The sequence below is a fragment of the Ctenocephalides felis genome, unplaced genomic scaffold (assembly GCF_003426905.1).
Source record: "Ctenocephalides felis isolate EL2017-DRISC unplaced genomic scaffold, ASM342690v1 CF-g0.4_SCAFFOLD_01604, whole genome shotgun sequence".
Taxonomy (NCBI): domain Eukaryota; kingdom Metazoa; phylum Arthropoda; class Insecta; order Siphonaptera; family Pulicidae; genus Ctenocephalides; species Ctenocephalides felis.
Window position 1 is genome coordinate 56823058 of NW_020537758.1, and position 21193 is coordinate 56844250.

General features: G+C 28.4%; 2 protein-coding genes across 3 annotated transcripts in view; one reads left to right on the forward strand and one right to left on the reverse strand.

Annotated features, from left to right (window-relative positions):
- Positions 1 to 2701: 2701 nt before the first annotated feature.
- Positions 2702 to 10016, forward strand: LOC113373968 (aldose reductase-like). The gene is made up of 8 exons (XM_026614230.1): positions 2702 to 2731; positions 2794 to 2889; positions 2953 to 3095; positions 4787 to 4928; positions 6533 to 6733; positions 8546 to 8745; positions 9741 to 9896; positions 9971 to 10016. Exons 1-8 carry the CDS (start codon positions 2702 to 2704, stop codon positions 10014 to 10016), a joined length of 1014 nt encoding a protein of 337 aa, XP_026470015.1.
- A 3482-nt stretch (positions 10017 to 13498) lies between these two features.
- The window catches only part of LOC113372463 (protein yellow-like), a 45250-nt gene continuing 37555 nt past the window's right edge, over positions 13499 to 21193 (reverse strand). For both annotated transcript variants that reach the window (XM_026612798.1, XM_026612797.1), the window contains exons 4-9: positions 18531 to 18652; positions 17034 to 17260; positions 15652 to 15766; positions 15272 to 15352; positions 15085 to 15195; positions 13499 to 13800 (exon numbers count right to left, since the gene is read on the reverse strand). In XM_026612798.1, the coding sequence (XP_026468583.1) occupies positions 13660 to 13800; positions 15085 to 15195; positions 15272 to 15352; positions 15652 to 15766; positions 17034 to 17260; positions 18531 to 18652 (797 nt within the window). In that variant the 3' untranslated portion in view covers positions 13499 to 13659. The remainder of the gene's footprint in view (positions 13801 to 15084; positions 15196 to 15271; positions 15353 to 15651; positions 15767 to 17033; positions 17261 to 18530; positions 18653 to 21193) is intronic.

Sequence of the window (21193 nt, forward strand, 5' to 3'; positions counted from 1 at the left end):
TCGGGAACACGGATCAACCGATTTGAATAATTCAAAAAGCATTCGATTCCTATTGATAAGGAGACGTGCTGATTAGTTTTTGGCGAAGGCAGGTCTAGCCGTTCCGAAGATACCGGGCAAAAAGTGCCGAAAACGGTAACTCAGTTTTTAAGAGAACGAAGCGTCCGATTTTAATAATTCAAAAAACATTTTACTTGTATTGACAAGATGAAGAAGTGATCAAATTTTCATGAGGGCAGGTCTAGCGGTTTCGGAGATTTAACGAAAAAAGTGAAAAAAAATGCCATTTGGCGGTCAAAAATGATCATTAGACATATGCACATCAAATTATCAGATATTTTATAGAGATTTTAACAATAAGTATAAATTTTGTTTACATGCCTATGGGTTCCGTACCAATGTTTATCCGTTAGACAGCGACGCGGCGCTTTACGCTTTATATTTTGTCTCTATGCAGTTCAAGCAGTACGATGCTTTGAAAAAAAGTTCAGATCTTCCAAAATATGTCAAAATAAAGAAAACATTTTTTTAGAATTATTTTTTCTAAAAAAATTTTTTTTTCAAGAGAAAGTAATTCTTTGTCCAATTTATAGTTTCTCAAAAATCTTATTTTTGTGAAGTAAAATTTTTTCAAAAATGTTAATCGTTTTTTAAAAAATAATAATTTTTGGTACGGGAAGTTCCTGCAATTTGCCTTAAGGCACGATGCCCTAATTGCCTTAAGACAGAATTCCACTTACAGCTAGTTTTCAAAGCAATCGTACTGCTTTAATGCATAGAGACTAAATATCGAAGCGCGTAAGCGCCGCGTCGCTGTCTAACGCATAAGCATATAAAATTTCAAAAAAAAAAATTGTTGCCAAATTTCCACAAAATTGAAAAAGTGCTCCCGCATAGTCACAGTCTAAACGCATTTGCAAATAATTCTGTGCGACATTTTGACTTATACTGTGCTTAGCTTGGCGGCATTTTCACATTTTTCAATAATTTTCACAAAATTGGAAAAGTGCCCCAATACATAAACAGTCTAAACGCACATGGGTAAACATTTGTACCAGAGTGGCGCTTAGACTGTGCTTAGCTTGGGTGATTTTTTGAATTTTTAATCCAAAATTACAAAAAAAATGTTTTGAAAAAAAAAGAAACAAAAAATTTTTTTTCCAAAATCAATTATTTTGTTGAAACAAGCAGAAAGTTCTTTAAGTCATTTAAATCGGACACTTAGTTCTCTCAAAAACTGCCATTTTTTTAACATTTAGCTCTGTATTTCCGGAACCGCTGTATTTCCGGAACCTACCTTTGCCAAAAACTAACCAGCACATCTCCCTATCAATAGGAATCGAATGTTTTTTAAACCATTCAAATCGGTTGATCCGTTCCCTCAAAAATTCGCTTTCTATTTTGTGCACTCTTTGCTCCATATCTCCGTAACGGCTGGACCTGCCTTTGCCAAAAACTAATCAGCACATCTCCCTATCAATAGGAATCGAATGTTTTTTAAACCATTCAAATCGGTTGATCCGTGCGCCCGAAAACGTGGACGAAAAAAAGCGGACATACAAAACACACACACACACACACATCCATTTTTTCTGAAGTATGCCAAGATGTTCAGAAACCTTCAAAACGTCGAGAAATGTAAAAATTTTTGATTTCGATTTTTGGACGATTACAATAACTTACCCTACGGGAAGTTAATAAACTTAAATTTATTATTTTTCTGACTATTTTTTTAAATAAAAATTAATGCTACAAGCAAACTTCTTACACATTTCTAATTAATATTATCTGTCATTGAGAGTAAAATTGTCGATGAGAAATTAAATATAATTTGTGGCTACTATATATTTTGATATTGTTTAGAAAACGTTTAGGAAACTAAAAAGTTGTTTTAATTTAGAAAAATAAATAAATGCATAAATATATGTGTATTTGTAATATTTAATTGCGACTGTTAATAATAATTCATTGCCAGAGATCATTCATGCTCAATAATTATAATTATCATACATAATTATACATATATCTGCATGAGATCTATACAGAAATTACTTATTATTATGTATTTTTTTATAGTAAAGAGAGTAGTAGCTAAAAATAATCGCAAAATTATTGTAAAATGATTAGAGTAGATATCTATTCAAGTAGAGCTGACTAAAAAGTCAATGGGCTGAGCCGTTTCTTACCAATTAAAAATGCATTTTTTTTTAAATATTTAAAACCGCTCAAGATTAATTAGTTAGAAACCGTGATGATTAGTTTCGGTAAAGGCAGACCTATTCGCTTCTTTGTGATTAATGGTTATAATTTTTTTTAAATAATTTTGATGAAATTTTATTACCCTACAAAAAGTAAAATTAGCATACAAATTTATCATTATTTGGAAGGCCAAAACGGAATTTCAAAATTATTTAGTCATAAATTTGAAAAAGACTAAATATTAATTTTTAATAAATAAATAAATAAATAACCTATCAGAAAGTTTTTCAAATTTGACTTAAAGCAAAATGTCACTTACACCAAGTGTTTTGTCATTTTTAATTATTTTTTCAAAGCCTAAATGATTACTGAATGCTAATAATGCTCATGATCCAGCAAGCTAGGTTATTAAATAAATGCTATCAATATTTTTGTTTTATATAATTGATAGTGCTTTTTCACTTGAGTTTTTTTATAGAATTTTTTAACCAATTTTTGCAAGATGAGATTTACTTCAGCTAATTTATTGAAGGTGAGGTACATATACTGAAGTATCAGATACAACAAATGTTAAAATCCACTATTTTTTCACAGGAATCGTGTAAAAGCGTAGCGGAAAAAGTTCCAAAGAACTTTGTCAAATTTTCCAATGGAAATATATTCCCTCAACTGGGTTTAGGAACATTTAAGGTTTGTTGATTCAAATAACAATAATTGTAATTTATTATTTTAACTTAATTAATTCATTGACAGTCGGAACCTAAGAAAGTAACTCAGGCTGTAAAAGATGCAATTGATGTTGGATATAGACATATTGACTGTGCTCATGTTTACCAAAATGAAAAGGAAGTTGGCAAAGGCATCAAAGCTAAAATTAGTGAAGGCGTAATTAAAAGGTTAATATTATTTACTAATAAATGTAAGTGACATATTGCCTTGAGGCAAGTTCCATTAATTCGAGTAAATAATTGACTTAATCAATACGAATTAGGATTTAGCTGTAACTTTTTATTTAAAATTTTGTTGTACTTGAAATTAATTGAACTCATTTCCAAATAATATTTTTCATTAAACTCATTATCTGTGTCTGTAGTTGCACTACTTAAGTCATTTTATTTAACACATTTCATTCTACTTCATGTTCCAAAAATGCAATTTATTTAAGTGTGGACGTCAACGGTAATCAGGTACAAAACATAGAACTGAACATGTACATGGCGTAAATTTTAAGTGCGACGTTCATTATCCCAAATTTTACGTTTTTTTTAAATTTAACCACTTATCGTAGGCCAATAATATTTTATTATAATCATACAAAATTTCACCAAAAGCTTTAAACAATTTCATCTAATTATGAAATTATAATTAGCACGATTTCCAACTGTTATCAATCAAAAAGTTTAACTATTTTCAAAATTATTTTAAGATTTTTGGCAAAAGCGTTGGAAGATTTTGCACTTTTACACACATGCTTTTTCAAATCTGTACTCAAACGATTCGGAATGACTTTAAGCGTCAAACAAACAAAGAAATTTTACAACAGATAAATTAACAGAGTCCACTACCATTATTTCAAAAACATGTAAATTATGGTATTTTCTAATGATACTATTTTAAAGTATAAGGCAAAAGATATGTAACTACTCGCCTGCATTTTTAAGACGTCACCATTAGGAGATAAATGATTATATGACACTATTCATTACAAAAGTGTTTTTATCTTTTGGCAGTTTTTTGATTTTGGTTTCTTTTATCTTTATTATGATATCAGATTATAATTTTTAAATTAACGTTATTCAATTGTTTATTAAGTTTTGTTATTTTTAAATTATATCCAAAAGTTTTTTTATATAACCGAATTTTATGTAACCAAGTAATGAATAGGATACATGTGGTAGGGGTAAAAAGAACCAACTAAACTTTTACACTGGCAAAGGTGTAAACAATAGGAAAATGGTACTGTTTATTTTATTTTTTTAAATTATTTATGCAACAATATATATACAACTGACCTACATAGACATTAAGTAAATCTTGTACAATTATATATAAAAAATGGCATCGATATATAAATAGTGAAAAATTTTCCTTTATAAGAAGTAATGTAAGAAAAGAATAAATTAAATAAGTAAAATAAGCAATTTTACAAGATATAAAATAAATTAATAATTCTTCCAACTCTGCTGATGAATATTTCTGACAAAATATCAGATCTAGGTTATACACAATGTGATTTTAGTAAAAAATGTGCAGATGAAGTTTGTATGTTGCATTGGTTGAATAATGTAACTATTATTTAATAAAATTGTTTCCAAATTGACAATTGATTATTAGAGCTTTTTGCCCCTTGGCTGTTGCTTTTCACCCTGCCAACGAGGTAAAACAAACAAATTTTAGTTCAATAGTAAAAAAAAAGGATTGTGATGTAGTTCACTTGGCATAGACAGTATATTTGATAAAAGTCAAATTAGATTAATGATTAATTTATAAATGATAAAATATACTTCAGAATAATCCCACATTAATAGAATGTTGCCAACTCTCATTTTTTAATAAAATATTTAATATTGTTAAATTTTATTTTCAGAGAAGAACTTTATGTAACCGGTAAACTATGGAATACCTTTCACAGACCTGATTTGGTGAGACCAGCATTGATGACCACTCTTGAAGATTTGGGATTAGATTACATCGATATGTACTTGATACATTGGCCAATGGCATACAAGGTTCGATTAATTGTTACTTTTTGATTGAAAGACTTGAATTTTGATTTTCATCTACAAAATTTGATTTTGCACTCTTATAAACTTGCTTACAGAATGCTTACCATCCTTTGTTAAAAAAAAACAATATTTTTACAAAGGTTTTTAATTAAAATTTTTGAGCAGGGCACAAAAGTTTTTTTGAACTTTACTAGTATAGAGTGGAGCGGGTCTTACAGTCAACGGGTGAAAAATAACCAAAAATTACTCCAAAACAAGTAACGTTTGAATTTTTAATGATACTATTTTAAAGTAGAGAAAAAAATATTTGTCACCAGCCACCGCCTTTATTTGGCCGATGTTGCTCTTAAGAGCTAAACGGTCGCATTGCCAATTTTTTAGCAAAAGTATTTTTTCCGTTGTGTGTCTTTTTGTTTTTGAGCAGGGTTGTTTAGTTTACTCTACCGGAATATAATTTTAAAATACATTTTTTAAGTAATAAAAGATGTATGTAAGATCAATAGTTTTTTTTAATATAACCTTTAGAATAGCTAACATGTGGTTGGGTTAGAACGACCACCTACTTTTTGCACACACAAGGTTTAAATAATAAGAATTTAAAATAAATTAAAACTTCAAAATGAATTTAAAATAATTTGAACAATAAGATTAAAATAAAAAAAGTATTTTTATAATAGATAAATTAAATTAATAGTTATTCCAATTCGGATGGTGAATTCATCATACAAAGTTTCATGCAAAGGCTGTATGCCCCCATGCTGTGTGCTGTATTATCTTTATAAAAAATACCCAATAATATAAATATATGCATTTCAAAGAGAAGTTGTATTCACTTCATTTGCAATAATTGTATTTCAAGAAACAATGAGTCTAATTATGATAAATTAAATAGATATATACCTATAAAGCAAGATAGTAGTAAATTTTCATAATATTTTTGTTCATTATGTTTTAAAAGGCTATTTTGGCACATTTTTACAAAGATCGCTTAGCATACAAGATATCCTTCGTACGTAACTTTGTCAGAAGAATTCATCATAAAGTTGGATTTACTTTTAATTTAATTTGTTACTTTATTATTTAATTTCCTAACATTTTTCACTTTTTCATTGTCTTAATGTATCTATACGCTTTTACCTGTAACCTCTTTACCCCTTTTTTTTATAAAAAATATAGTTGAATCTAACTTGGAAAATAACATTAATTCAGTTAAATTAAATTCAATGAATATTAAAACGAATGTTTAAACATTATTTTCGGGTACCGTAAACGAAACAAAAGTGCTCAAAACCTAACATCGAAGAAAAATACTATTGTTAAAATAATTGACAATGTGTTCCAACAGTGATGGCTGGTTACACATCTTTTACTCTCTACTTTAAAATATCTTTAAAAATAGCATATTGTACTCTTTAATAGATGCATTAACGAGGAATTTACTTTATTATTTTGTGAAACGCGCAATTTAAGTATTTTCTATAATCAGCATAAGTTTTACTACACTTCTAAGATATTTTCAATCAAAGAATTGTCTGCTCATAGAGAATTACTACTTTTCAAATATTTTGTTTCTTTTCATAATTATAAATTATTATATTCACTCATAGGAAGGAGGGGCATTATTTCCAACGCCAAACCCAAATAGTCCAAAACTGCAGTTTTCCGACGTGGATTATTTGTGCACTTGGCAAGAAATGGAAAAAGCTTATCACGAAGGTTTATGTGTTAATATTGGCGTGTCTAATTTTAATTCAAAACAATTACAGAGATTAATTGATAACTGTAATGTGAAGCCGGTGAACAATCAGGTAAAAATATAACAGAAATAGTAAAAAAAATATTTTTAATTTCTGCAATCACTTGCAGTAATCTTTTTTGTAATTTAATAGTGATAGATAAAAATAACCCTAAGATATATTTTAAAAGTAATATAGAAGAGAAAATGTGCTACAAAATACAACGATTTCTCTTATTTTTTTATTGAGCACTTTTTATACAAAAGAGATAACCCTATTCCAAAGTTTTCAACGAATCGAAAAATACGGCATTATGGGGCCAATTCTGTGTAACATAGTCGATAACATAGCGTCGTTATAGCAACGTTATCTTATCCTTCTTTCTTGGTACTAAAAACTGTGAAAATTATATTTGTTGTGCGATCAAGCATATTAGATATAAATCCTTACATTATAAATGCGCATCACAAAGATGCAGTTATGACATCATTCTTGAAAATTTGTTTATATGTAAAATACGTCTGATTGCACAGCAAATAGATAGCGTTTTCATAGTTTTAGAAGCAAGAAACAAGTACAAGTAACCACCGCATAACACTGTACTTATATAACACGGATTTGCTCTAACACGGTTTAAGAATTGATATCATCCCCTTTATAACACGGTACTTTTAAAGCATGGGTTTGCTCTAACACGGTTTGAGAATTGAGCAAAACACTAAAAAAATAAAAATTATTGTAAAACGTATGAAAATTAAACTTTATTTAATATAAAATTAGTAAAATCACAGTACAATAGCTCAATAAATGTAATTGAACTAGTGCAAAAATAACTAATTTGATATTATTGTTATTCGAACGCGATCGTTCTATAGAAAAAAAAATTCTAGACTTATCCGAACAATTAGTCAATCGATCTTAAACTAGTGGGGCGCATTGGCATCGTGCCTTAAGGCAAATTGCTGGAACTTCCCGTACCAAAAGTTATTATTTTTTAAAAAACGTTTAACCTTTTTGAAAAAAAATTACTTCGAAAAAAATAGATTTTTGAGAAACTATAAATTTGACAAAAAATTATTTTTTTTTGAGAAAAAAAAATTTTTTTTTGAAAACAAATTTTTTTTGAAAAAAAAAATGTTTTCTTCATTTTGACATATTTTGGAAATTCTGAACTTTTTTTCAAAGCAATCGTACTGCTTGAATTGCATAGAGACGAAATATCGAAGCGCGTAAGCAATGCGCCGTCGTCTAACGGATAAACATTAGTACGGAACCCTTAGGAATGTAAACAAAATTTAAACTTATTGTTAAAATCTCTATAGAATATCTGATAATTTGATGTGAATATGTCTAATGATCATTTTTGACTGCCAAATGGCACTTTTTTACTTTCTTCATTGGGTCTCCGAAACCGATAGACCTGCTACAATTCTTCATCTTGTCAATACAAGTAGAATGTTCTCTTAAAAACCGAGTTACCATTTTTGGCACGTTTTGCCCCGTATCTTCGAAATGGCTAGGCCTGCCTTCGCCAAAAACTAATCAGCACGTCTCCTTATCAATACGAATCAAATGTTTTTTGAATTATTCAAATCCCTTCATCCATGTTCCCGAAATCGTCGACAAAAATTTGTATCCGCACACACATATACACGCACACACACACACATACATCCATTTTTTCCAAGGTATGCCAAAATATACAGAAGGTTCTGAAACGTAACGTTATATAAAAATTTTCATTTTCAATTTTTTTTTCCGATTACTATAACTTGCCCTACGAGAAGTTAAAAAAATGATCGTGTTCGATAACACTTATATTACTTGAATTTGAATAATAAAAATGATACCATTTTTATAATATTTTTTTATATTTTCTTTCAGATTGAAGTTCATCCGTATCTAAACCAAGCTTGTCTGAGACAGTTTTGTCACTGTCACAATATTATCACAACATCTTACAGCCCATTGGGGTCTCCAGATAGACCATGGGCAAAAGCTGAAGATAAAAAAGTTCTTGACGATGAATGGATGAAAAAACGTGCGAAGGAGCTTAACAAGTCCCCTGCGCTACTAAGTCTTAGGTAATAATAATGATATTTTTATGCTTTTCGTTGTTGAATATGAATTAATATTTATTATTTTAAATTCCTATCAAGGCAAATAATATTTGCAGCGCCTTTCAAATGCAGAAATTATTTGTAATATCAAAATAGATCTATAATAGTCAGTGTTTTATCTAGTTTACACTTTTAAATCTGTGATGTTTAATTAGCTCCATTAGTCAGCGGAAATAATTATTTTGTTGTAATACACTTTAGAAAAAACTTTATTTTTGGCATCTAAATACTTTTGCTTCTCATAGCCATTTTTAAATAATAACGGTAATTAATTTTTTCCTTTTCCTAATAAAACTGATATAAGTATGTGCCCAGTATTGCGACTGAATTTATCATAACTTATAAATACAAATAAAATATATCATAAAAATTAACAATATTAAAAACTCTATTTAGAAGAGGGAGCTCGCAATCTATAACATCTAGGTAGACAAATTTTAAAATTTCTTCATAATCACTATTAAGGCAGTTAGTACTAAGCATTGTAAATTTTTTTGAGAGTCAATAGTTTTGTACCAAATATAAATATGTTTTAAAAATCAGTTTTTTTTTCGAATTGAGAAAATAAATTCTAATAAGAAAATAATTAAGAGATACAAATTTCCTTAGGCTATTCAGCTTTCAGTGTCTCCTTAAAATTAAATAATATAGCAATATATGATATATTCCAAAAAAATTCTACGAAACAAGAATAATAATAAGATTCCGGAAATGTTTTTTAAAAAATCTAAAGATAGTTTTATTGCTTTATATTAAATGTGATTATATATTAATAGGCCTTCAATTAATATAATTTAATAAATAAACAAAATCATACCTATTCGTGAGGATAATCGATCAATATAGATTAGTATTAAAAAAAAAATTCTTGAAATGTATAATTAATTTGTCCTGAATTACCAACTGCTCAAAAGCACTGAAGATTTATTATAGAAATATACAAAGAATAAATATTTCAGGTGGAATTATCAACTAGGTAACATTATAATACCGATGTCCATGGTAAAAGCACAAATAGAGGAAAATTTCAAAGTTCTGGACTTTGAACTTACGGCCGAAGATATGGAACATTTTAATAAAATGGATCAAGGATACAGGCTTTATTCTCTATCCGAGTAAGTTCTGAAAATTAATTATGATCTAATTTGGCTTCCATAGAATATTTATATTTACATTTATTAAATTTCAGGATCCATGGACATAAGGACCATCCATTTGAGAAAGACGCATTTTAAATACAATCTATGCATAAAATTCAAAATGTTTGGAAATGATTTTTTCATGTTTTATAATTAATTTTCAAAAGTTTGCAAAATTTTATCCAAAATGCTATATTTATGAAACATATTTATGTTTTTAAATCATTTGCTGCTATTAAAATACGAGATCATAATATAATAGCCTTTCATTTATTAAGTGAGCAAGAAAATTGTTGTAACAGTTTTTTTTAATTAGGATATCTTGAGATCTACTGTTTATATTTTCACGAAAAAGAGATGAATAAATGCTAAAACTATACCCCTACCGAAGTAAGTAAAAACAATTCCATTGCTGTTATTAATTATTGAACATTTATTTATGTTCTAGAAAAAGTGCTAGAACTTTCCCCGTGTTTGTGCCTAGTTGGAATATCACAATAAAAGCTTATTTATTTTTAACAAAATTAACATATCATGTATGAGTGTTGCATATTTTTTATGTAACCGTATTCTATTCATTTTTGTGAATGCTTTCCCATATACTATATAATACCATTATTTTTCTTTGAGCATTCTATTTTATTTTTGCATATTTACCTTTCTATCAATCCCCTTCGGCTTTTATTTACCTTTTACATTAATATGATTTTTTTTATATGTTTCATTATATTCATCTTTTTCTCAAGATTTCTTTTTCAGTAGTATCAATCAATAGTAAACATTTTCTTTTGCATTTGCTATTTGTATTGGTTTTTCTTTTTACCGCCTTTGCCCGCCTAAACCAAAGTGTCTAATTTTCGATGGGTAAAAAGTATTGTAGATTACAGCAACTCGAAATTGGTTCGTTCAAAATTTTGATTGGATTTATAATTTCTATAGTTAGTAACGCATTTATTTACATCAAAACGTGGAGCATAATATATGTTACAACTAGCTCCAAGATTGTTATACAATTAACCTCAGATGTGAATTATTCACAATAATAAAAATAACTATTTAAACAATCAGCAATAGCAGACGCATTATCAAAGATTGATAAATTTGAAACGAAATACATATAAAAACAAAATTGCAAGCAAAAAAATCTTCAATTCTATTTTAGACTCAAAATATTTCCTTCAACCTGGAAACCGGCTAAATTAATATTAGTCCCAAAACCTGGTAAAGATCCGCATATCCTTTCAAACTACAGACCAATAAGTCCACTATCGTTATTGTCAAAAATATTCGAAAAATTCTTCCTGAATAGAATAAGGTCCTGTCTAGAAAACATAGAAGCAATACCTCAACACCAATTTGGATTCAGAGAGAAACATTCAACCATTGAACAAATACATCGCATTACAGACAAAATAATAAACTTACTTCAACAGAATTCTTTCTGCTCAGCGGATTTTCTAGATAATAGTCAAGTGTTTGACAAAGTGGGGAAACACGGCCTGTTATACAAAGTTAAGAAAATTTTTCACACGGAATCTTCACTCTACTGAAATCATACCCGACTAAGAGATTCTTTACTGTTAACATTAGAGACATGCATACTTCGCACTCTTGCCTGCTGCTGGTGTTCCGCAGGGAATTGACTTCGGACCATTTCTCTACTTAATTTTTACTGCAGATATCTCTCAAACTACTTCAACCACAATAGCCACTTACGCAGATGACACAGCAATACTTGCAATACATCAAGACCCATCAAAAGCATCTGCAAACCTACAGATTCATTTGTCAAAATCGAAGTCTTGTTTTCACCATGGAGATTCGAAGTCAACAATACCATTTCTATTCACATCACCTTTACTTTCAGGAAATATAGCTGTCCTCCAGTTAACTTGTTTAATTCAACTTCACAACAATCCAATGCCGTCAAGTTTATGGGATTGCATCTAGACTCGAAACTCACTTGTAAATATCACATACAAAAAAAAGACAATAACTCAGAGTCTCGTAGAAAACTTTACTGGCTATTGAACAGAAAATCCAGATTAACATCACGGAATAAGTTGCTACTGAATGAAGTAATGTTAAAGCCAATGTGGCCATACGGAATTCAAATGTGCGGAACATCAATGAAATCAAACATCACAATCATCCAAAGATTCCAAAATAAATTCCTGAAAGAAATAGTAAACGCTCCTAAGTATGTACCAAATTGGCTCATACTGAAAGACCTCAATATTAATACAATACATGAAGAATTCGCGTTTTATAGTAACAATTATAAAAAGAAAATCGTAAACCACTCAAATTAATGCGTAAAACAGCTCTTAAGGGTCCACAGGAATGAAAGATTCATTCATTCAAACAGCATAATATCATATCCGAACTCCCAATTAATAGTAATGTCCAAATGGATTGGCATCCGATTTAGACATTCTACGAAAAACCATAGAAAAATTTGCTGATATTTCATTATTTAATAGATGCAAATATATATATGTGAACTAGTGGGGCGCATGGCATTGTGCCTTAAGGCAAATTGCTGGAACTTCCCGTACCAACATATATTTTTTTGAATTGATTAACATTTTTGAAAAAAAAAATACTTCGACAAAATTGGATTTTTGAGAAACTATAAATTTTTTTCTTTATTTTGAAATATTTTGGAAGTTCTGAACTTCTTTCAAAGCGCCGCGTCGCCGTCTAACGGATAAACATTGGTACGGAACCCATAGGAATGTAAATAAAATTTATATTTATTGTTAAAATCTCTATAAAATATCTGATAATTTTATGTGCGTATGTGTAATGATAATTTTTGACCGCCAAATGGCATTTTTTTTACTTTTTTTACTAGATCTCCGAAACCGCTAGACCTGCCTGCATGAAAATTTAATCAGTTGTTTCATATGTTTTTTGAATTATTAAAATCGGACGCTCTCTTGAAAATTGAGTTACCATTTTTGGCACTTTTTGCCCCTTCGGAACGGCTAGACCTGCCTACGCCAAAACCTAATCAACACGTATACTTATCAATACGAATTGAATGTTTTTTGAATTATTCAAATCGGTTGATCGGTGTTCCCGAAATCGTTGGCGAAAATTTGTATCCGCACACACACACGCGCACACACATACATCCATTTTTTCTAAGGAATGCCAAAATGTTCAGAAATCTTTGAAACGTAAAGATATATAAAAATTTGCATTTTCGATTTTTTTGCGATTACTATAACTTACCGTACGGGAAGTTAATGAAAAAAACTAAGAAAAATATAATATAAATGAGTTAAAATATAATTAAACGATTGTTTTGTAATGAAGTTAATTCATTCGTGTATTTTATTATAAGTTTTTATAATTATACTTTTAGAACATAATATTTAAATAATAATTAAACTACCTTAATTAATTGTAATGAAATTGAGAGTTAAGCTAGCAATTAATTGTTATGAATCTTTTACAAATGTGATGAACTAAAGCGATTTTATATTGAACGACAACATAATTTTATTTTTATTAAAAACAATCATGAATTAAAGCTTACTGCAAAGATGATTACATTTTTGTACTGGTAATTGAATAATGAATTATAGATGAAGGTTGTGAATCTACATTGTGATGATATTTTGTGGTTTTGTTATAATACGTACATCTTTACATGTCTTGATTTGGTCTTGAAAATGTTCTAATGTTTGATCTAACATGCTGTAATAATTATTTATATATAAACTCATATTTATGCACACGGTGTGCCAACAACTGCATCTTTTACAGAAACTTTTAATATTCTATAATTTACTTCAGCCGGATTGATATCCCTGTAAATGAATAAAGGCATCCTGTCCGAAAGCACCCACACATTATCTTCATAGTCGACCTATGAAAAATAAATAAAGGGTTGAAAAATAAAAAAATAATATAATTATTTGAAAATACATAATTATTTGAGAATACGTGTGTAACCTTTAATAACTGTCGAAATATGATCGGAAATTTTTCAATCTATTGCCCAAATACAGATAAAAATCTGTTGAATCTAAGCTAAAACTAAAAATCCATATCATAATACAAATAAATAACATGAATTATAATAGATTTTTTACCCGTGGACCTATAAGCTCAGCTCTACCCTATATTTATATTAATTTTTATAGTTACATTTACCTTTTAAGTTCGTAGTGTCTATATATAATATAATTAAGTGAATGTCTAGTAAAAAAATAAAGAAAGTAACTTAAAAAAATCAAAAGATTGTTAAAGGTAATCAACCCGTAATAAAAATAAAAAATTGAACTCGTAATAAAAATTTAAGCTCTTACCTTTGAAAAATCTGAATTAATATTCAGTAGAAAATGTCCACAAAAACTAAAGACAAATTGTGTGGTGAGATGGTGCAAATTGAAGGTTACATGCAAGTATTTTTCAAACTCGCATTCAAAAACAAAAGAAAATGGATCCAATACATTAAAAAATAAGTGTTTTGGTTGGACAATCCTTGATAGAATAATTTTCGTTGATAAAAATAAAAAATAAAACTCGTAATAAAAATTTAAGCTCTTACGATTGCAAAATCTGAATTAAAATGCAGTAGAAAATGTTCACAAAAACTAAAGAAATTGGGAAGCGTAGTGAGAAGGTGCAAATTGAGGGTTACATGCAGTTTGTATTTTTCAAACTCCTATTTAAAAAAAAATTAAGAAAATGGATCCAATACATTAAAAAATAAGTGTTTAAGTTGGACTATTCTTGATGAAATTAGGTTTGTTTTTATGTAAAATAGAGCTTTTTCATACGCTCAAAACATCTTAAAGTTTATTCCAAAACGTTGTCTGATAGAAATCGAGATGAAAAACGATGTAATTACTATATTAATTTTTATTGCAAAATCAGATTGTAGTAAGATGGTGAAAATTTAGGGTTGTATGTGATTTTTATATACGTATTTTGAAAAAAAAACTACAAATTGACCCATCTAAGAAAAAAAATCTTCGGGGTGGACAACCCTTACCATTTGGTTTCAATCAAAATTAGCTAAAACATGTCTTGGGATATACCTTACAGCTTCAAAAATTTGATAGCAATTGGATATAGGATTTATGAATGCATAGAACATAGACAGACACACAGATATACACATATTTCAATAAGATAGTGTAAATACCTTTAAATCGTTTGGAAAAACTAATTTATAAGGATCTTGTGCAACAACTCCTTGTGTGAACTCATTATATGGTTTTCCAGAGTTCCAGCACGCTATTCCATCTTTGTTAACCTATTTGCATAACAAATGATTAAAAAACAGTAAATCAATATAAAACAAAAAGTTTTTCAAAATATTTGTTTATTACTTGAGTGTAGAATAGTACTCCTGAGTTCTCGTGAAGAAAACTTGCTGAGCTCTGTCCTTTTGGTCCTCGGTCACCAACAAGCTAAATAACATAAATATTAATTAATGATAAATATTTAGAATATAATGGTTATGCATTAATGCAATAAATTGCAATACAAACTTATGATATTCTTAATGTAATTCATTGATTTTTATAAAGATATAAAAAGTTTTGTTTTACTTAATAAAATTTAATTTTTACAACAGTAATTTTTGCAAGTAAAGACAAGTGAAGTATCCAAGGCAACTCTGACAAAAATTGTAACTGTTACATTTGTAGCTCTTTTATCGAACTGTTTATATTAATTTCATTTACAAAGTTTCAAATGTAGTACTCACCTTAAATTCATGATAAGCTTCAGGGCTGTGGGCCCAGGTTGAATTTTGCAATAATCTGGTAGAAACAGCAAACTCTTTTGTACTAGACATTGCGTGGAAGTAAGCTGTACGGTAACTATTCAAAAAAAGTATAACATTATTTGCAGCATTTACACCGTGTATGAAACATAAGTTTATTGAAATAATTTCTATATTATTCGCAGTTTCTATACATCTTTGAAGTTATTGAAATGGAAAATATTTTTTAGGCAAAACAGATATTGCAGCTGTTCAAAGAATGAGATTATATCGCCAGCAAAAAAAGTAAAAAAAATACCATTAGTCAATGAATATTTGTTAATTTTAATTACATGAAGTTCTTCAAACCCAATTACTACATGATGAGTGAAGTTGCGAAAACAATATTTATTTAGGCGTTGTTTAACATAATCCACTGTGTGAACGATTATTATAGAAGTTATTATACAGCAATTACTTTATTTCTCTGATGATTGTTCATTTCTAAATGCTACTTACAATGACAAACCGATCATGTCATATTTGAAGTATGATGTTTGCATATTATTAATGCTATTATAAATATATAATTTATAATTTATATATTAGTGTATAATAGTAGACACTAATGAATATGTACATTACGGGTGTTACCATATTACTAATAAACATTATTCAAAATTGTTATATGATGTTTTTATTTTTACTTAAATGCCATCTTGTACAGTAGCAAATAAGTTTTACTCCAATCGCGTGTGAACCTTACGCGCATTCATTATTCGGCTTGGTGTGGTTATTATAATATCTTAATGATTCAAAATAACGTGATAAATATTGATAATAAAATTGAATATATCGACTCATAGTCTTGAATTGAATAAGTAAATGAGAGAGATTTTAAATCTAGGTCTAGATAGTTAGAATCACAACTTCAACTATAAAAAAAAAGGAAATTTATTGCTATTTCATAAGTAAACTTTGAATTTGTATATTGAATCTGTAGGCAACTAGTAAAACAAAGCTTATCCAAAATTATATAATGAATGAACTCTATGGTGTAGGAGATGACACATATTAGTTTATTTGAACTATTGTCAATTGCAGAGTATTAGTATGAGTATGAGTATATAAAATTCAAACTACTATTTATTTTTCGAGAAAGTTGTAGATATATCTCAAATATTATACATTTTAAAGTTGTAGATATATCTCAAATATTATACATTTTGAGTAGAAGTAGAAATTTTATTTCTCATAAATTAGGAAAAATAAATAAGCAAACAAATGGCAATAAGACAATGAAAAGTTTGGCCAGTGCAAAATGTTACATATAACCTCAACTTCAATACTAAATTATTATTATTTTATTAAAATATGTATCTTACCCATCTGGTTGGTGTTTGGACAGAGCAATACCAAAAACTCCATCTGTCCACTGGAATTGAACACCAGCAATATCGTATTCCCCGGCAAGTGGTTCGAAATGGAAATAGTTGTGGGAAACTCGCCAAGAGTCATCGTCACGGAAGGAGTAAACTACTACTCCATAGGCTCCCAAATCAGGAATATAAGCAAATGCATCCTCGCAAGCATCGGGACGAACATCTACAACCTATGAGTAGAAATGTATCAATTAAAATAATTAAGTATCAAGCTATCTAAAATTATAACACAGCATATTTAAACTAAAACTAATGGTTTACAAAGGATCAGTAGAAACAAGTATTACTTGCAGTAACTAGAATAGAACTAGAGTTAAGGTAAGTTTCTATACAAAAAAATTAAAATGTACATATAAAATAACTTTCAACATCCAAAGTTTTTATAAACAAAGTGTTTTATTATAGTAACTTTTTGATACTTCTAGTTTGTCAATCCAATATAATACGGACAAAATGGTATATATAGTCAAAGTATATAAGTGGTCTTATTTAAATATTGGCGAGTTTTATTAACGTTTTTGCGACTATATGACGAGAAGTAAGCCATGATAACAATCCTATCAGATATTGAGCGTCATTGTCACAGTCTTGTCGCAGTAATCAGTTTATACGCGCTTTTTTTAGTTATTATATTTGTTACAACTGCTAAATAATTAACATATATCAGTAAATATCAAATATATTCACAGTAATAATCAAAGTATCAGTAATAATCAATTATATAAATTTAATAAGAAGAGCACAAAATAAAGGAATCTTCAATAAAATGATATCCGTAGTATGTTGATTTAATATAAAATAATGATAATAAAGCAAATAATAATAATAAAGTTAATAAGTGAATAAGTAAAATTTCTGAATAATAAAAATTATACTAGAAAAACAATGAAGTAGAAATGCCCCTATGAAAAGTTTATTTTGAGGGTACTTTTCTCACCTTTTTTGGGGATTTTTTTATTGATATTCGTAATTATTTCAATTAAAATCAATTAACTTGTGTCTGATAAAGTTTTGATTAATCATTCATTTTAGTTCAATTTCGCACAAAATGACATACTTTTACAATGGACAAAATGACATAGTACTATTTTGCAAAAATTACAGAGCCAAGAAAAAAAAATTAAAATCTGACAAAGGTGATTGACTTTTATCTTCTACTCGAAATATAGAGAAAATTGCTAAAAATAGACTAAAACGAGCACCGGTAAAAAGAAGGAACTAGCATTTGTTGCAACCCTATTAATTATATTTTTGGCGTAATTGAATTAAATTGTAATTAATTTTTTGATATTTGAATTTTTTTTAAACTTATTTATGCTAATTTTTGAGCATTTAGATTTAATATATCTATGTCTAGATATCTGACCGCAAATTTGTAACCTATTAAAAAATCGATAAAATTCTAAGACAATATATAATATCAATATTTGCTATACTTACCACATTAGCAAAGAAACTGTCTTCTTTAAGATCCGTTGGTTCAAAAGTGTATCTTTTGATTAGTTGATCCGTGTGCAGATCAAAAATCAAAAGAGCTGGTTTAGCATACACTTTTGGAGTACCTGCGAACAACAACACGATCTTTATAAATAATTGTTCTTTGTGAATAAAGATTTATTATAGTTTTTTTAATAGCAATCAGAACTATTCCGACTAACTTATCCTGTAAGCTGTTTGTTCAAGACTTAATCTTTTATGATAAGCATCCCATCGGTTAACCATGCTCCTATATGTGGCCATTATATTATTTATATATATGACAGTTCTGAGTATGTTGCAGCTATATCCTCAAAAGGCAATTTTCAATTGAGATTATATTTGAGAACTAAAACGTTAAATGGAAATTTGATAATATGTTTGATCTATGTTGCCTGATATCGAGCTTGGCCAAGGTTGGGATCGAACCCGGGACTAGTTTCTTTTAGCTTACGTCCATAAGTGATACACCACGAAAGGTTCCTTTTAAAGAGAGATGCAATTGTGCTAAAACTCTTATCTGTTGGACTATTTTACTTAAATATTATTATTTAATATTACAATTTTTGGTTTATTGTGAAGCTTCATCTAATGTTGATAAATAATAATAATGGAATTTATTTAACAGTTTGCATGAAAAGTCTATTTCTGTGCACGTTTCCTACACGTCAAATATGTTGCTGAACTGTTTGCTTAAGAAAACATAATTAAGTTAACATACATAGTTAAGCAAAAATAATTATTATAAGTCAACAGCCAAATTTAGGATTTTTACTTTTATTTATGCTTATGTTAATCAAAAAAGTAAATATTAGGTAAACAAATTTCAATTTTTTGCAATAAATCTTTTGAAGTAAAACTTTTTTTGAGTGCCAATGATTCTACATGAGTCGATTGTGATTGGTCGTCGTGTCGCTCTGTGAGAAAAGTAAGTTTATTGAAGTAATTTGTATTATTCGTGATTACTATATATTTTTGAGGTTATCAAAAAGGAAATTATTTTCATAGGCAAGACAGATACTACAGCTGCTCAAGGAATGAGACTGTATCGTAAGCGCAATTGTAAAAAAACAGAACCAAAAGACGTGTATATACTTGGCACCGCGATGGTGGAAATTGGCAAAACTGATATGACCTGATTTTTTGACGATTTTTTTGCTGTCGATTGGTGCAAACTAAAATTTTTTTGCTCTTTCCGTTCTCGAGATAAATGGGTGGGGCCAAATTCGGTGCTAACTATATATATAGTCAGCACCGATCCCTTTAAAAATGCAAAAAAATTAAAATTTCTTTTTACTATCGTTATCAGTGATTTTTTTGCTGTCGAATGATGCAATTAATTTTTGGAAAAGTTTTGCCCATCATAGATTTTCACGCATAGGAAAATTCCCAAATTTGCCAATTTAAAAAAATTGACAATTTTGAAAATGCCCAATTTTTTTGCTCGCTTACTTAAATATAAAACAAAAAAAATTTTTCCAAAAAATTCATTTTTTCACCCCTTTTCAGGGGGGTTGCCAATTTTTTCGGGTGGCCACAGGTCACTTTTTCAAAAATTTAAAAATTGTTTCGGAATCTGTGATTTTTTTGCTCTGCGATACAAAAAAGAAAAATTAAAAAAAATAAGTTTTAATTTTGATTTTTTTCGTAGTATGTTCAAACAAAGTTCTTCAAACACAACTACATGATAAATAAAATTGTGAAAACAATATTTATTTAGGCGTTGTTTAACATAATTCTCTGTATTTTTATAGATATTAAAACATATTAAAGCTTTATTGTATTATGCCGAAGATATATCTTTTCAGAATTATATCTCAAACACTTTTCGAAGTTTAAAGGAAGTCTACATGTTTTTCGATTATGATGAATATTAAGCATTACAAAAGTTACATATTTTTATAAATAATGAAAAATAAATTGATATTTAAATTTATTACTCTAAATAAGAAATCAAGTACAACAATAGTTTGTTTAGCTGTATATCATTTATATACAGATATACTTCACAATGGAAATCTATGCAGTTTATTCATTGATAGTGTTAATGAAATTACTCAAGATTGTTGTAAGTCTTCTGTGTGAACAATTATTATAGAATTGATGAAAATTGATGAATATCAGCAATTACTTCATTTCTCTAATAAAAGTCCAAGTCCTAAATGCTAATTGCAATGACAAACCGATCAGATCGTATTTGAAGTTGGGTTAAAAAGATTTATTATTCAATAATATATTGCATATAGGAAAAAAGTGAGTATATAGGATTTTGAATACCTATCTTATTTGAAATATAACTTCTTTTACTTTATTGTTTTCAAATATAAAATATATTTTTAATGCTATTATAAATATTAGTATTTATTATTATATAAATATGTATAATGGTTGACATTGAAAAATGTGTACATCACGAGTGATGCCATATTACTAAGAAACATTATTCAAAATGGGTATATGATGTATTTATTTTACTTAAATGCTATCTCGTACAGTAACAAAAAAGTTTTACTTCAATCTTAATCAACGTTTCATTCAACCTTACGCGCACTCTTTTTTTATTTAATACCATACCAAAGCAACTTATTTTGTTACTAACGATTATACTCCACATGGTTTGATTCTAA

Excerpts from the sequence above, each read along its gene's own strand:
- LOC113373968 (XM_026614230.1), top strand. The coding sequence starts at position 2,702 with ATGAGATTTACTTCAGCTAATTTATTGAAG. Across the intron at positions 2,732-2,793 it reads CTTCAGCTAATTTATTGAAG|GAATCGTGTAAAAGCGTAGC; the intron begins GTGAGGTACATA and ends ATTTTTTCACAG. Across the intron at positions 8,746-9,740 it reads CCTGCGCTACTAAGTCTTAG|GTGGAATTATCAACTAGGTA; the intron begins GTAATAATAATG and ends TAAATATTTCAG.